Genomic DNA, 16,714 nt, shown 5'->3' with positions numbered 1-16,714 from the left:
AGTGGCAGCTGTGATGACAGGGGGTATAAGAGCCACATGGGGTCCATCGAAGAAGCCTTTGCAGAGACCAAGAGTGCCACGACCCAACAGAGACAACAAGAGAGGGTGCCAGGCAGTGTGCAAAAGGTTCAGGTGCCAGGCATCTACGGAAGCTCCAGGGAGGCATGAAGTCATGAGGGTTAGATTGCAGCAGGTCACCTCCACCTCCCTCACTGTCCATGAAGATCTGGGCTTGGGGACACTCACATGTTCCTGGCGCACACACCCACCCACCCACTCCTCCATTCAGGTTCAGAAATTCCTGCTGCTTTCTTCTTCCCTCATCCTCCTCCATTTCCCCAGCAAGAAGCCACACGTGCACACACATTGGCGTGAAGTGCAGATTCACCAGTGGCACCATCGGGGTGGCGGAGGATAGAGTTCACACCACACCCACGCAGACAACTTGAAAGCTAGGGGAGCAGTTTTTCCTCCAAGTCCCTGTCCCTCCTGTGTCAACCCCAAGGATCACTCTTTGTTTCCTTTTAGATAGAATTCATCTTTTTTTTTTTTTTTTTTTTTTTTTTTTTTTTTTGAGACGGAGTCTCGCTCTGTCACCCGAGCTGGAGTACAGTGGCCAGATCTCAGCTCACTGCAAGCTCCGCCTCCCGGGTTCACGCCATTCTCCTGCCTCAGCCTCCCAAGTAGCTGGGACTACAGGCGCCCGCCACCTCGCCCGGCTAGTTTTTTGTATTTTTTAGTAGAGACGGGGTTTCACCGTGTTAGCCAGGATGGTCTCGATCTCCTGACCTCGTGATCCTCCCGTCTTGGCCTCCCAAAGTGCTGGGATTACAGGCTTGAGCCACCGCGCCCGGCCTAGAATTCATTTTTTAAAGAGTGGGTTTAGGTATGCAGTACAATGGAGCAGAAAGAACAAAGAGTTCCATGTACCCCCTGCCCCCCACCTCAATTATGGACATTCCACCCTAGGGTGGGACGTGAGTGACAGTTGATGAGCCTGCGTTAACCCATCATTATCACCCAGAGTTCATAGCTGACATTAGATAGGGTTCATTCTTGGTGTTACACGTTGTGGGTTTTGACAAATGTAGAATGACGTGTATCCACCGTGATAATATCTTACGGAACAGTCTCACCACCAAAAAAGTGAACCTATGTTGACAGATCATTATCATTCAGAGTCCATAGAAATAACTTTTTGTTGTTGTGGGGTTTTTTTTTGTTTGTTTGTTTTTTGAGGAAGAATCTCACACTGTTGGCCAGGCTGGAATGCAGTGGCATGATCTTGGCTCACTGCAGCCTCCACCTCCTTGATTCAAGCAATTCTTGTGCCTCAGCCTCCCAAGTAGCTGGGATTACAGGCATGCACCACCACACCCGACTACTTTTTGTATTTTTAGTAGAGATGGGGTTTTGCCACGTTGGCTAGGTTAGTCTCGTACTCCTGGTCTCAAGTGATCTGCCCACCTCGGCCTCGCAAAGTGCTGGGATTACAGGTGTGAGCCCTCACACCCAGCCCGTAGAAATATCTTTTAACAAGCACCCTGGAGATAGTGAGGCAGGTGGTGTGGGGATCACCCTTTGAGATGCTGGTGTAAGGAGTTTGGATTAGGTTTGACTGGCAGTCGGAGCTTCTGGAAGCATCCAGGCTGAGCCACAGTCTCATGCCAGGGATGCTTACAGGAAACATTTCCATGTGTCCCAGGACTAAGGGAGGAGGGTCTCAGGCATCAATCCCCCTGGGCCAGCAAGGGCGACAGGGAGAGCCTGGGTTCAGAGGACCCTTCAGCTATAACATTGACCTGTTTGTTCACATTGGACTTCCTCCCTTCTCCCTCGGGCCTGCAGGAATTTGAGATAGAGCTGGAGGGCTCCCAGACCCTGAGGATACTGTGCTACGAAAAGTGTTACAACAAGACGAAGATCCCCAAGGAGGATGGCGAGAGCACGGACAGACTCATGGGGAAGGGCCAGGTCCAAGTAAGGCGGCCATCTCTACCCTCCCCTGCCTGATGTATGGTGTCCTTTTTCATGCAGCCCTTGGGGACACTGAGATGGCCTTGCACCAAGGGTGGGGTGGGGTGGGCAGCTGTGACTCTGAAACATCCGTTGTGGGAGACCTGAGTCGGTGCCTGCGTGTGTCTTGATGGGTCTTGATGTTCTGCTCTCTGTGTGTCTGTTGTGTTGGCTCATTCCCAAAGGAATTTCCATTCAACTTGATTTTGCAGCTGGGGCCTCAGTTCCTGCCTGGCCATAGGAGAACCTAAAGGCAGAATGGTTAGGTGGTGCCCTGGGCCAAAATTGGCACATCCTGTGCCAGTCTTCTTAGAAAAGCACAGGGGTCCCAGAGGCTGCCTGTTTGGCATCCGCTATCTGTGGTCTAGACCCAGTTCCCAGGGTGTAGAGCTGTATCTCTGAACAGGGTGCACACAGACAGGTCTCCACCCAGGCTAGCCTGGAAGCCCCCAGGTGGGACCAAGAATGTGTCCGTACAGGACCAGCAGGGGGCCGTGGTTCTTAAGGAGACTGCCTGGGCCCTCTGTCCTTCAGAAGCTTATCCAGCCCCTGGGAGCCCGCCACCAGTGTTTCCTGGAGGATCATAGCAGGCACCCCATGCCCTGTTTCTCCTGTTCCCACCCTCACAGTTCCGCGGGGGTAGCTGGGAGGAAGCCCTGGTCACGCTTTCCTTATAGTACATTATATTGGTGGGTTGTGGCTACAGCTCTCTCTTCCATCTTCACAAGAGGCCTCTAGAGGGAGTGGGTCTGGCATTCCACATGCCCCTGGAAGCACAGGGCTCCCCAGGAAGCCCCAGCTCCCTCCCTAAGCAAGAAGTAAAAATCCTCTTGCAGTTAAATACCAAGCGCCAGGAAGAATGAAGGGAGAGGGTGGCCCTTCCCTGAGTAACTTGTCATCTTGCTGATGGGTTCCACATTCTCATTCGGATCAGCAAATCTTTACCAAGTGCCGGCTTCACCCCCTTCTGCCACCCCTTCTGCCACCCCTTCTGCTGGCCACGTCTTGGGAGGTGCAGCCACTGGCTGTTTTTCTGCCTTGGAAGCTTACACGGGAAATCAGTGACTCAGGGCTTCCTGGGGCTCCCTGTACTTCGAGATCAGGTTTAAAATCAAAAAGGCTCCTCTAGCACGTGCCTGTAATCCAGCTGCTCAGGAGGCTGAGGCAGGAGGATTGCTTGAGCCCAGGTATTCAAGACCACCCAGGGCAACACAGTGAGACGCCTGTCTAAAACAAAATAAATTAACTAAAAATTGCTCTCAGCTGCCCTGTCCCTGTCCCACTGCACTATCTTGTTCACCCTCCCAGCCTTTGTGTGGATTCTCACGGTGGAAGATTTTACCATGCAGATGGGCCACACAGCTCTTGATGGAGTACTTGGTGCTGGTCTCCTTTGAGATCCGAAGTGTTTTAGCATCAGTCAACTGATGGTCATAGTTTGGGTGATGGTCACGGCTCAGGCTCTTTTCTACATGTGCTTTCTTTGGTGGTGGTGGTTGTTTGTTTTCTTGAGACAGTATCTAGCTCTGTCTCCCAGGCTGGCGTGCAATGGCAGGATCATAGCTCACTGCAACCTCAAACTCCTCAGCTCAAGCAATCCTGCCCTAGCCTCCCAAGTCGTTGGGATTACAGACATGCCCTGCCATGCCCAGCTAAGGTTTTTTTATTTTTTTATTTTTTAAGACTGGAGTTTTGCTCTTGTTGCCCAGGCCGGAGTGCTGTGGTGTGATCTCGGCTCTCTGCAACCTCCCAGGTTCAAGCGATTCTCCTGCCTCAGCCTCCCAAAGTGCTAGGATTACAGGCCTGAGGCACTGTGCCTGGCCACATGTGCTTTCTCATTTGGTCCTTGCAGCAGATCTTTGAGAGAGCTCATTTGACACTCAGGAGATGCTTCTCTAACCTGCTCAGAATCAGGGTCCCGGGTATTCAGGGAGGTGGAGGGAGCAGACTACAAAGCCGGTTGTGCTCCCATTGCTCCTCCTTCCCTCTCCCTCTCCATGTTTTCCGTCTCCCCCACTCAGCCTAGGGCATTCCTCCCCCACAGTCCAGCCTGCATCTGGCACAGCCTCACCATTCAGCCCAGGGATACTCACAGCCTGGGTCCTCGGCTCCTTTTTTCAGCTCATCAAACCAGGTAAAGGTAGGTTCCAGTTCTGCCAACCATTGACTCAACTCATCCAAATCTTCAACTGGAATCCTGGGAGTGGCTGAATTTGAACCAGGACCTCTGAGTACTGTTGCTAAGTAACTGGGGGTCTCAGTGAAAGAGAGAAAAGAGCTGATAGGCCTCTTCCTGTGTTACTGTGTCAGGCCCTCTTTTGAAACTCTTTTCTGCGGTGCTACTGACGTACTTGTGCACATGACCTGTGCTCTTCTGTCAGTCTAGGGGTGCTGGCCGAGCACCCCACTCCGTCCTGGGGAAGAGGAGAGCAGTGTCAAAGAAAAACCCAAGCTGGACAGCCGTTAAAGTGGTAAAAGCAGGTTTTATTTGTAACTATTGTGATGGGAAAAAGACTAGAAATGGAAAGCTTAGAAATGGGCTCAATGCTGAATTCACATGGACGAGTGGAGACTTACAGCCAAGAAGAAGGGTAGGGGTTGATGGATGGAAAATGATGAAGTAACATCAGGGGGAAGAGGGTTTCTGGTGAAACCGACCCAACAGGATTCTTGCTGAAGACAGGCCAGAGTGATCGATCTCCCCTGGGGGATGGCATGGGATGAGGAATCTGATCAGATAGCAAGGGCAGGGGGTTCTGGCTAAACTGACTTAGCAGGATTGTTGCAAAAATTGGATTCTTGAGAACATGCCCAAGGATGGGATCTAGCTGGAATAAAGAGCTGGAGGGACCAGATGAGTTCCATCAAGGAGAGTCTTTGTCTCTCCCCCACCACACTCAGTGTGACCTGGGCAAGTTACTGTCCCACTCGCTCAAATGGGTTCCTCCCTCCCTCCCTCCTTCCCTCCTTCCCTCCTTCCTTCTTCCTTCTCTTGCCCAGGCTGGAGTGCAGTGGCACCATCTCAGCTCGCTGCAACCTCCACCTCCTGGGTTCAAGCGATTCTCCTGCCGCAGCCTCCTGAGTAGCTGTAATTACAGGCATGTGCCACCATGCCTGGCTAATTTTTTTGTATTTTTAGTAGAGGCGGGGTTTCGCCATGTTGGCCAGGCTGGTCTCAAACTCCTGATCTCTGGTGATCCACCCGCCTCGGCCTCCCAAAGTGCTGGGATTATAGGCGTGAGCCACTGCGCCCAGCCTCCTCGCCTTTAAATGGGGGGGGGGCCATGGACCCTGAGGGTTGAGTGACGCATGCTCTCACGGGTGGGGGGTCAGCGTTTGCTGCTGTTCTTATCCTTATCTGTTGTCGTTTGTGAGGAGGCAATGGAGCAGACACTGTCCGGCTCCAGCCCCTGGTCCCTGTGTCAGTGGGAGTGATGGGTGAGAACCATGGCTAGACAGGAAGGAATCCGATTGCTGTGTGAAGGGCATTCATGACTCATGCCAAGTAGATGGCGGCTGCTGTGGTCCCTGGAGTTCCAGGCTCCCAGCCGGGGGGTTGTTTGTGGGATCCCAGGAGGAAGGAAGTCGGGGGAGTGGCGGTGACTATGCCGTTGACGTTCTGTGACACCAGCCTGGCCTCTTTCTCCCCTGTGGACACTGTTTTCTGCACAGGGGTACCTGAGGGAGGGTGTGCACGACTCCGGAGCCCAGCCTGTTTGAATCTGGGCTTTTCCCAGTGACACCAGGCGCCTTCTGCACTGTACTGTGTGGGAGGCGCTTGGCTCTCTGCAGCCCGCTACAGGGGCCCACAGCCCCCACCCTGATTATGCACCTTGACTCAGAAGTTGAGTAGAGAGACCCTCCCGTGAGGTGAGGCAGTTGCAGCAGGTAGAGAAGCCTCAGCATCCCAGGAGTGTCCAGATCCAACCATGAGGGCAGAGGCCCCTGGCAGGCCCCAGGGGCTCCCCCAAGGGCAGGGGTCTGGGATGGAAAGGAGTTCTCAGCAAAGCTGCTCATGCGCCTGTCTGTGGGCAGCAGGAGTCAGGATCTTCTGGGCGGGGGGCTTGGCGCGGTCTGGTTTTTTTGCTCCCCTTAATGGTGCTGATGAGCTGGGTTTAGGAACCACTTGCCCGAGTGTCAGATTTTGGCTCCTGCTTTTCAAATACCTGTCCTGGATGACTTGCCAGGTCCCCACCTCCCTTCTTGCACGATAGAGGCTCCATGAGGGTCGGGGTGGCGGGGGGTGGGAGCTGTAGAAATCAGGGTGAGTGAGCTGCTTTGTTCAGAGCCAGAAAGGCAAGGGGATACACAGTACAGCAGGGACAAAGCTGTGGTGGTGCCCACAGTTCAGAAAAGAGCCACTGACAGCACGAATCAAAGCCCTTGTGTGTGGGCAGGTGCAAGAGGACCCAAGCCAGGTGTCCTTTCCAAACCAGCTCCGACCCTGAATGAGCCATTTGAGTGAGCGAGACCATCCTGGTCCATCCTCAGACACCAGGAACCTGCTGTGCCACCCTAGTCATGGAAGGCTTCCTGTGTGCCATGCCTGGGGGTCTCCCCAAGAACGAGAAGACCCCTGTCCCCAGCCTTCATGGTCTAGATCAGAGAAGCTGGAAAGGAAGGATGTGGCAAATGTGCCAAGAGCTGGGGCAGACTTTGGCCCAGAGTGACTGCTGGCTCAGATGGCACGGTTGTTTGGGAAGTGAGGTCAGGGGACAGAGATGCCTTCACAGAGCAAGGGACATTGAGTCTGCATCTTCAGGGAGGGATTTTTCAGGGTGAAGGCATCAATATCCATCCAAGATTCATCGGATGGGGTATGGAAGAGGGAGTCACCAGCCGGCAGAGCTGGGGAAGTTGGAGCCTTGCTGCCATTAGGAATTTCTTCCTTCAGTTGTTTCTGTCTTTTTGAGACAGTTTCACTCTGTCCCCCAGGCTGGAGTGCAGTGGTGCGACATTGGCTTACTGTAATCTCTGCCTCCTAGGTTCAAGCGATTCTCCTGCCTTGGCCTAACAAGTAGCTGGGACTACAGGCATGTGCCACCATGCCCAACTAATTTTTCTGTGTTTTTAGTAGAGACAGGGTTTCACCGTATTGGTCAGGTGCATCTTGAACTCCTGACCTCAAATGATCCACCCTCCTGGGCCTCACAAAGTGCTAGGATTATAGGTGCATCTCTCTTCATTTGCAAATTTTCTAGGTTGCTAAATCACATTAGCCCTGTCTATTCTCCTTAGAAGGCAACATTATATCAAGTCATAGACTTTTGTCTTCTCCCATTTCTCCTGCTCTGTTTATGTGTCTTGCTGGGCTCACAACTCACATTCCCGTGGGGGCATCAGAGTTCATTTTTGTTGTTGCCAGTGAGCCTCTGCTTCATTTGAAGCTGGTGCTCTGGCTGGCTGGAGTTTCCCAGACTTCTCTGCCAGCCCAGGTTATGTGGGCATCTGACGAGGCACAAGCCAGCAGGTCTGACTGGGGCCCTCCTGGTGCCTCCCTGGCAGCTGCTCTCAAGTCCCCACCATGCAGTGAGGTCCACCCATTTTCAGGCAGTCTCCCTGTTGGACTGCCCACTCTGCAGCACCTGTTCCCCCAAGAGCCCACGGAAGTGCCTGGCAACAGCTTGTGAATGCAAAGATGACACCAAGTCGGGTGGATATGTCCATGTGCACAGCAGCACTGACCATGCCAGCCTCAGACTGGAAAGAACCCAGACGTCCACCTGCTGGTGCTTGTCTGTCAATCCATACAATGGAATATTACTCAGCCTTCAAGAGGAAGGACATTCTGACACATTCTACAACATGGGTGAGCCCTGAGGACATGCTGCTAAGTGAAATAAACCAGACACAAAAGACAAATGCTGTATGATTCCACTTACATGAGGTAGCTAGAGTAGTCAAATCCATAGAGGCAGAAAGTAGATTTGAGGTTACCAGGAGCTGGGGCAGGGAGAATGGGGAGTTGTTCTTTTTGCACCTGCCCCCGGGAGTTATTGTTTAATGGGTGTAGAGTTTCAGTTTGAGATGATGAAAAAAAGTTCTGGACATGACAGTGGTGATGGTTGCACAACGTGAATGTGCCTAATGCCACTGAACTGCACACTTAAAAATACTTAAAGTAGGCCGGGCGCGGTGGCTCACGCCTGTAATCCCAGCACTTTGGGAGGCCCAGGCAGGCGGATCATGAGGTCAGGAGATCGAGACCATTCTGGCTAACATGGTGAAACCCCGTCTCTATTAAAAAATAAAATAAATTAGCTGGGTGTGGTGGCGGGCACCTGTAATCTTTGGGAGGCTGAGGCAGGAGAATGGCGTGAACCTGGGAGGCGGAGCTTCCATGGATGCTCCAAAAATGCATCCATTTTTATAACTGAATGATTTTGTAGTAAATTTACAGAGCTCTACAACTTTTACCAAGAATCCAGTTTTAGAATATTTCTATCACCCCAAACAATTTCCCTGTTCCTTTTTTTTTTTTTTTTTTTGACAGGGTCTTGCCCTGTTGCCCAGGTTGGAGTGCAGTGGTGCAGCCGCACTCAGCACAGCCTTGATGCCCCAGGCTCAAGTATTTAGCCTTTCAGGTAACTGGGACCACAGGCATGCGCCACCATGCAAGGCTAATTTTTTTTTTTTTTTTTTTTTGAGACAGGGTCTTGCTGTGCTGCCCAAGCTGGTCTCAAATTCCTAGGCTCAAGTGATCCTCCTGCCTCGGCCCCCCAAACAGCTGAGATTACAGGTGTGAGCCACCGTGCCCAGCCCCTGTTCCCAGTTATAGCCACTCCCAGACCCAAGCTGATCTGCCTTTGTCTTTAGAGATTTGCCCATTTCTTCACATTTCATAAACATGGAATCATACTAGAGCCGACTTTTTTGACTGATTTCCTCCACTTACCATTATGTTTTTGAGACTTGTTCATGTGGTAGCATTGTTTCATTCCTTTTTATGACTGAATAATTTTCCGTTGCATACATATACCATGTTTTTGTTTCTGCATTTACTGTTTGACAGACACTTGGATCATTTCTAGTTTAGGCTGTTACGGTTGATGCAGCCATCATCAGACTGGTACTGGTCCTTGGTACCAGTCTCTATATGGACGTATGTTTTCATTCATTTAGGAGACACTTGGTGAGATTACTGGGCTGTGCAACAAGGTGACTGTTTGGGGAACTGCCCTACATTGTCTGGAGTGGCTGCACCGTTTTACATCCCCATTGGCCATGTATGAGAGCCCATTTCTCCACATCCTCACCAATGCTGGTTATAGTCTAGCCTAAGGGAGAAGGGGGTGTTCCTTTTGAAGTGATATTAGAGACTAGTTAGGATCAGAGAAGAACAGCAAAGAGTTAAAAGTGGGATAGAGGCCAGGCACAGTGGCTCACGCCTGTAGTCCCAGCACTTTAGGAAGCTGAGGTGGGTGGATTGCTTTAGGTCAGGAGTTCAAGACCAGCCTAACCAACATGGTGAGACCCCATCTCTACTAAAAATACAAAAATTAACCGGGCATGGTGGCAGGTGCCTGTAATCCCACCTTCTCCAGAGGCTGAGGCAAGAGAATGGTTTGAAGCCAGGAGGCAGAGGTTGCAGTGAGCCAAGATCTCGCCACTGCACTCTAGCCTGGGCAACAGAGTGAGACTCCGTCCTAAAAAAAAAAAGGTGTGGGCTGGATCTCAGGAGACCAGATTGTGGTCATAGACTTCAGCAGGAGGCCTGTGATCTCTCTCCTGGTGAACACAGAGGTTCTCTGGTGGTCTCAGCAAAGACCCACCCCTGGGAGTAGGTTATAGTGCAGACACATGGGGCCCAGATGGGAACAACTGGGGATGCCCTGCTGGACCATCCAGGCTGGTGACGATGGGTGTGGAGGAAGCTGTTGTCTACAAGGAGCTAAGTGAATGAGCATTTCCTCCTTTGGATGGTTTACTCAGCCTCCTCCCTGCCCCTGCTGAGGGTGGGCAAGAGGATGTCCTCTGCCTGCCCACTGGTGACTCAATCCAACCACAGACTACAGAGCAAGCAGGGCAGTGCTGGGCCCCCAGCAGAGCCACCATGCAAGGTGGTCAGTGACGCTTCAGGGCAGCATGCAGCACCTGCCCCAGTTGGGCTTTGGCCTCCCTCAGCCCCCACCCCACCACTTCCCTGGGATGGATGTGCATGGTAGTTTTCTAGGCAGACCTCCAGGCCACCATCTACCAGGCCCGCTGACCACAGTCATTCTTCCAAGGCTCCTGCCTTACCCAGCTCGGGGGGAGATGAGCAGCGACCTAGTCGTTGTCCTGAGACCACTGCGCGTGAGCAGACAGGCCCCCGCCCGTCCGGTCCCTGTCCAGGCAGCAGGCGTATTTCTCACCAAGACCTTGCAACCCAGGGGGACCCTGGAAAGCATCTGGAGTGCCTCAGTTTTTCCCTTAAGGGAAAACTACTGTTTCCCCCTTGGTCATCTGTTTTTCCAAACCCCCGTCTTTTCCTTGTTTACTTCTCTGGTGCTTTAAATAACTTCACGAGAGAGCGTGCCAGCCTTGAGCAATGTTTGGGGTTGGCCAAGCCGAGGCACAGGCCTCATTATCATGCTATTCTTTATACGACTTCCGCTCTGCGGAGCACACTCAGTTCTTTGGAACAGAGCCAGCCTCGGGGCGGCCTTTCCCACTGGAGCCGCCAGTCAGGACCTCCATGAGAGCTGGTGCCCGGAGGCCAACAACCTGGTCTTCAGTCACTGGGAGTCACAGAGAGGGACCCAGTAAAGAGCCCAGCTGGCAGCATCAGTGCCAGGTTGGGGTGGGCGCTGGACAGCACCAGTGCTGGGGAGTGGACGCTGGCTGGAGCCCCGCCCAGGCTGCACATTGCTCGGCCAGCGTAGTCTGGGGGAGCAGGACCGGAGCAGGGTGTCCTCCGCCCTGGGTCCATCAGGTGCACTGCATGTGATTATTGGGGTTACGTGCTGGGAGTGGTACAGATTCTGGACAGTCTAGAGCGCTTCCAGCACAAGGCAGGCTGAGCAGTCATACTTTACTCAGTCTCCAAACTTGGGCAACAGGAAACTAGCCACTTAACAAGGAAGCTCAGCTTTTCTGGGCTTTAAAGATGGAGACACGTTGGAAATTCCCGTAACCAATAGGCTGGGGTGGGAGGATGTTCTTCCCACACACAGACAAAAAAGTGGAACCCGGGGTGATGGGAAGCTTTGACCTTGGCCCGCCGGACTGTGGGGCGGGGTTTCCCTCAAAGCCTGGTCAAAAGGCCGTGGAGGCTGGAAGCTCTCGTTTAGCCCCACCAGCTTCCCAGAGCAGCAAGGTCAAGCATGCGAGAGTCGACACCCGCCCCGGCCGCAATGCAGGGCCTCCTTCAGTACTTCCATCCCAGCCGGGCGGGCCGGAGCCGGGCAGCTTCTGCTGAAAAGTACCGGTGTGCTCGCGGCACTGCCCTGTGGACCCACATCCGAAACCTGGTGTGCAAGGGCAAGGTGGGCTGACGTGTGGGCCGTGGTTCCAGGGGGGCTTTGAGGGGCAGCCGCCTGATGTGTGGACAGCTTCTCTGTCTCTGTTTACCTGGACTCTGGGTTGCTTGTTAGCTGCTTCTGCCTGTTCTGGGTTTTTAAGGGGAGAGGGACCCAGTGATGGCTGTTTTTTGAAGGAAAGGGAAGAATGTCTCCTGCTTAACATGTTTCTGTGTTTCCAGTTACTTGGTTGGTTAGTACAGCCAGGGTCTTGCTCTGTTGCCCAGGCTGGAGTGCAATGGCATGATCTTGGCTCACAGCAGCCTCCACCTTCTAGCCTCAAGTGATGCTCCCACCTCAGCCTCCTGAGTAGCTGGGACTACGGGCATGTGCCACCATGCTTGGCTAATGTTTTTGAAAATTTTTTTATAGAGACAGGGTCTCACTATATTGCCCAGGTTGGTCTTAAACTCATGGGCCCAAGTGATCCTCCTGCCTTGGCCTTTGAAAGTGCTGATATTACAGGCAGGGTTTCAATTTTTTAAAGCTCCCAGCAGGGGTATTAAACTCTCCCTTTCCAGAGAAAGCGCACTCTGTCCCCATCCCTCATGTTATCCTCTCCTGCCTCTGCTTAGGGTTCACTCTGGGGGAATTGCCACTTGAGAGATTCCTTTTTGTGTGTGGCTTCTGACTGACCGGTCCCTGCTCACAGCTGCTGCTTCTCAGGGTGGGGTCCCTGAGGCCTGGAGTGTGGCCTCTGAAAACCTTCAGGGCCAGAAGCAGAATGAGAGCCTGTGGCCACATAGCCCCTGGTGGGAGACGTCCTGCCACCCTTTGCTTCTCTGTGCCACTCTGGCTGTACATTTCAGATCCCTGGGAAACGTTAACTGGTAGGACCTAGAAGGGGAGGTGAGGAGGGGTCACGCCCCAGGTGTGCCTGTGGTGAGCCTTTGTGCTGAGCAGGTGCAGGGAGGGAGGCCCAGGTGCACACATCTGTGAAGTAGGGGCAGCTGGTTGGGCTCCTTGACCTGCTCCAGAACTTCTTATTTTCTAGCCACTTCACCTGCAGAAGGCCCAGGTGGCTGTGGTCTCTAGGGTCCCTTGCAGTGAACATGCCGCCTGTCCTCAGCTCCTCTCTAGGCCTGGGGCTGTGCTCAGCACCGTCGTATGTGTGTATGTGTGCACGCACGTGAATGTGTGCAGACATCATGAGGTGTGGTCCCTGCTCTTAGGCAGCTTGCCTTGTGGCTGAAATGAACCATCACCTGCATCAAGGGGTGGAAACACAAGGCCAGATGCAGTGGCCTTGTCTGGAGTCAGACAGTGGCTCCATGACCTGGCTTCACTCCAGAACTACCTGGGGTTTCTAGTTGTGCAAATCCCAGGTCCCACCCAGATTATGAGTCCAGTTTTCTACAGGTGGAGCCCAGGAAGGTGTATTTTTAACACGATGGTACTGCTCATTCACCCAGCCCAGCCAGTGGTCTCTGTGTACCCAGGAACTGCTGACACAGAGCTTGTGCTCCCCATAAAACGGGAGACAGCCTTCACGGACGGGGGACGTGTGGCTTGGTCATGACAGGGTGTTTCGTACCAGCACAGACTGTGTTCAGGTGACATTAAGCACAAGTTCCTGCAGGCTAGCTGCCTGGACAGGGCTGGGTGGGGGTAGAAGTTAGAGAGGTCACAGAGGGGCTTCCTCCCGGCCGCCTCACCAGCTGCTCGATTTAGGGCTTGGCTCTGGGTCCTCCTGGGCCTGATTCTGAACCACGGGAGTGGTGTGGCCTGCGGGCTCCTCCTGCCACAAGCTGTTCATGCAGGGGGAGAACAGCGTCCACAGTTCCCCAGACAGCAGCAGTGGATACCAGGCCCCCAGGAGTTGTTACTGAAGTTGCTGCTGGACAACTCGCCTTTCACTGAGCTCCACATAGCACCCGTGGTGATGGGAGCCGGGTGGAGAGAGTCTGCCAGCCTGTGCATCAGCTCCCAACTGGGAGGGGCAGAGGGAGGAGGGGGTGGGAGCCCCAGGCAGCAGGGCTCTGGGAGCAGTGGGGCCCTGGGTTCCAGGGGTGTCTGGCAGGCCCCTCCTTACTCTACCTCTTTTGGCCTCTGGGTGGAGATGCTGGCCACAGTCAGGCTCTGCCTCTGACTAAGGACTGGAGAAGTGGCGGGTGTGGGCTGCTGCCCCGTGCAGCCTCTGAACAGACCCCAGGGCCTCTGCCAATCATGACTCCTTGCTTTCAGCTGGACCCACAGGCCCTGCAGGACAGAGACTGGCAGCGCACCGTCATCGCCATGAATGGGGTACGTGTCCGTGGGACTCTTCTGGCACCCACATCCCCCAGAAGGGTAGGGTGGCCTCTATTCATTTTCAAATCCGTCAGAGGTGGCTGAGCCTGAGCCAGCGTCTGACACGGAGCCTGGTTGGAGGAGGGAGGTTCCCCGAAGAGCAGAATCACCGTGCCCGGGAATCGTCATTCACTGACTGGGATGCAGTTGCCAGCCAGGTCCTGAGCATCCCTCCTCAAACAAAGGTCTCATGGCACCACCAGGACAGGTGGGGCCTCCACTCGGGGACCTGGAGGCTGCCTGTAGAAATGGAGACCCCCGATTTGTCTTTAGGTACCCCAGAAAGGTTTACACCTTAAAAGCAATGACACACCCAAAAAGGTCTGGGCATATATGGCAAAACATTAATATTTGCGATTATTGGCTTTTTCTTATATTATTGTTAGTCTTTCTCACTTAATTTTTAATTGTTACTAAGAAAGAGAGAGCTGGGCACAGTGCACCTATGGTCTCAGCTACTCTGGAGTCTGAGGCAGGAGAATTACTGGAACCCAGGGGTTCGAGTACAGCTTGGGCAACATAGCAAGATCCTATATCTAAAAAAAGCAAGCAACCAAGAGAAGCAGCGGGGATTTTAGGAGGTGGTTCTGCAGAAGCCAGTCCTTTACACCATCTTCAACAATCCCGGCTGTTGCTGAAGTAGACTAGGGGATTCCCTGAGGGGCAGCCCTACCTCATGCTGAGACCGCTGCATGCCTTGGGGGTGGAAATATTTGATGAGACTCCCAGGGGCCCTTGGGACCTTGGGCTTTGAGGACCAGACAGATCAGAGGACTGTGCCCTTTCTCCCCTCTATAGATTGAAGTAAAGCTCTCGATCAAGTTCAACAGCAGGGAGTTCAGCTTGAAGAGGATGCCATCCCGAAAACAGACAGGGGTCTTCGGAGTCAAGATTGCTGTGGTCACCAAGTGAGTGGGGAGGGGCTTGGGCTCATGCACTGAGGGTGCCTGTCCCTTCAGCTGTTTCTGCAGAGAAGAGCATGTGTGGGTCTCTCCTCTCTCTGTGTGGCCACTGCGTGGTGAGGTCAGGCCCCAGGGAACACTTGGTGTGTTCAGCTACCTCCTGTGTTTACTCAACACCAGCTCAGGAATGTCCTTGCCGCCTTGCTTGGAAGCAGTAGGGCTGGCTCCAGGAACTGCCCAAGTGCAAGGTTTTCTGCCCTCGCTTGGAATTTGTCATGGTCCCAGGTTCCTGTTGAATGGCCATAACCCCTGCCCCTTTGTCACGAGTCAGTTGCCAAGAGAAACCTGTTTGGTTTGAGAGCAGTTCTTGCAGACACAGACCACTTCCTCTGAGAATTCATTTGCTTCCCCAGGATGGAATCCAGCTGGGCCCCTGAACTTGCTGGTCATGTGGGCTGGGGCCTCCATCAGTCACACCCTGGACTCCTTTCTGTGTCTAAACACCACTCCCCACCCCCAACTGCACGGCAGCCACTTGTGTAGCACTCTGGGAGGGCTCTGGGCATGAGCAGCGAGGACTCCAGCAGCAGCTCCCCCAAATAACCACTGCTAATGAGGGTGGCTTGAGAAGCAGCTTTGATGTGCTCCCAAATCCAGTTGCAAAACAGAACTAAAGGCCTCAGCACGGCGCTCACTTTGAAGTATTCTTACTCTAGTGTCCTGTGTGGCGGTATTGGAATTGTTCATCGCTAAGATTCAGAGGAGAAAAGCACTTAGCAGCACAGGAGCTGCTGGTGCTGAGGCAACCCTTCATTCGTCAGATGTGTTAAGGTCCAAGCCCAGGGCAGGGGTCAGGGATTCTCCTCTCACACAGCACGTGGGTGGCAGGACCAACACCGGGTCTGATCCCCCAGCTGGGGGCACAGGCTGCTAACCCCAGGCCTGGAATCTATCAGATGCCCTTTCTGTGCTGACTTTACTTAGGACTCCTGACCTTCCCACAAAGATCATGTGTGATTTGCAGAGGGTCTGGCTGCTTCAGCCTCTTAGAAAGGTCCTGAGAAAGTACATGCAATGAGGACAGGGCTTGCAGAGGGAGGGCAGGCATGCAGAAGGCTGTGTGTGCAGTCCCAGACCTGGGCATCTTCGTCACTGTCCTCACTCCACCTCCATGTGTATAGATAGGGGACAGGTTTCCTGTGTTATGGCCCAAGCAGGGCTGTCAGGACATTGAGAACATTTCCTCCTTCCATAGGAGAGAGAGGTCCAAGGTGCCCTACATCGTACGCCAGTGCGTGGAGGAGATCGAGCGCCGAGGCATGGAGGAGGTGGGCATCTACCGCGTGTCCGGAGTGGCCACGGACATCCAGGCACTGAAGGCAGCCTTCGACGTCAGTGAGTGTCGGCCTGCGCAGGACGGGATGGAGGTGTGGGCGGTGGTGTTGGCGATGAGATCTCAGAGCACTCCATGGCCTGGGCATGTCATATCCTTCGCTGTGTCTTTTTTTCATTTACTGTTTTATTATTTTTTAAAAAGAGAAAACAAGAGTTGTAGAAAAAGCTTCTACAGAAGCCAGTATTCAAACCATCTTTGCTACACATGCCGCTTGCTGGGGTGAACCAGGGGCTTCTGCAGGGCCTTGGCCTTCCTGCCTTGGGGGTGGACACCCAGGACTCAGTACAGTCTGTCCACTGCCCTGTGTGAGGATGCGGCAGACAGAGGGCACCGATGGGACCCAGCTCAGGCCAGGGCTGTGTCATCTCCGCCTCTATCTCACCAACCCTCACAGGCTATGAAGGACCTGGAACTGCCACAAATGCCAGGGGAGGGCATCGAGACCCCAGAGGGTCCTTCCCAGCATCTTCAAAGCAACAGGATTTTGTGCCTGCAGACCCTTCTTTGGTGCACACACCACTGACCCTGACCAGGACCCCTAGAATGCCCAGCACCCCTGGGAGGGCCTGTGGTAGTTTCAGCTCCCTCTGGGGGCCCAGAATAGACCTGGC

At 53.6% G+C, this 16,714-nt stretch overlaps 1 protein-coding gene and 2 long non-coding RNA genes across 13 annotated transcripts in view; 1 reads left to right on the top strand and 2 right to left on the bottom strand.

Moving 5' to 3' along the window:
• Window positions 1–16,714, top strand: part of BCR (BCR activator of RhoGEF and GTPase) — a 136,985-nt gene that overhangs the window by 114,732 nt on the left and 5,539 nt on the right. For 9 of the 11 annotated variants that reach the window (XM_077950569.1, XM_077950566.1, XM_077950564.1 and 6 more), the window contains 4 exons: window positions 1,849–1,980; window positions 13,701–13,760; window positions 14,604–14,713; window positions 15,963–16,102. In XM_077950569.1, the coding sequence (XP_077806695.1) occupies window positions 1,849–1,980; window positions 13,701–13,760; window positions 14,604–14,713; window positions 15,963–16,102 (442 nt within the window). Of the gene's footprint in view, window positions 1–1,848; window positions 1,981–4,060; window positions 4,295–13,700; window positions 13,761–14,603; window positions 14,714–15,962; window positions 16,103–16,714 lie in introns of those variants that run through there. The other 2 variants (XM_077950565.1, XM_028828641.2) reach the window with 2 other exon arrangements.
• Window positions 5,232–9,675, bottom strand: LOC144331906 (uncharacterized). Its single transcript, XR_013399506.1, has 2 exons — window positions 8,247–9,675; window positions 5,232–7,069 (listed from the first exon to the last, which is right to left on the bottom strand). It is a non-coding gene; the product is annotated as an uncharacterized LOC144331906 (long non-coding RNA).
• LOC114670547 (uncharacterized) overlaps window positions 14,136–16,714 on the bottom strand; it is a 65,427-nt gene continuing 62,848 nt past the window's right edge. The window contains exon 3 of the long non-coding RNA XR_003720235.2: window positions 14,136–16,221. This is a non-coding gene — a long non-coding RNA (uncharacterized LOC114670547). The remainder of the gene's footprint in view (window positions 16,222–16,714) is intronic.

This window comes from Macaca mulatta, chromosome 10, assembly GCF_049350105.2.
Source record: "Macaca mulatta isolate MMU2019108-1 chromosome 10, T2T-MMU8v2.0, whole genome shotgun sequence".
Classification (NCBI taxonomy): domain Eukaryota; kingdom Metazoa; phylum Chordata; class Mammalia; order Primates; family Cercopithecidae; genus Macaca; species Macaca mulatta.
Note: the sequence above shows the minus strand (reverse complement) of the source record. Positions and strands in the feature narration are given on the sequence as shown.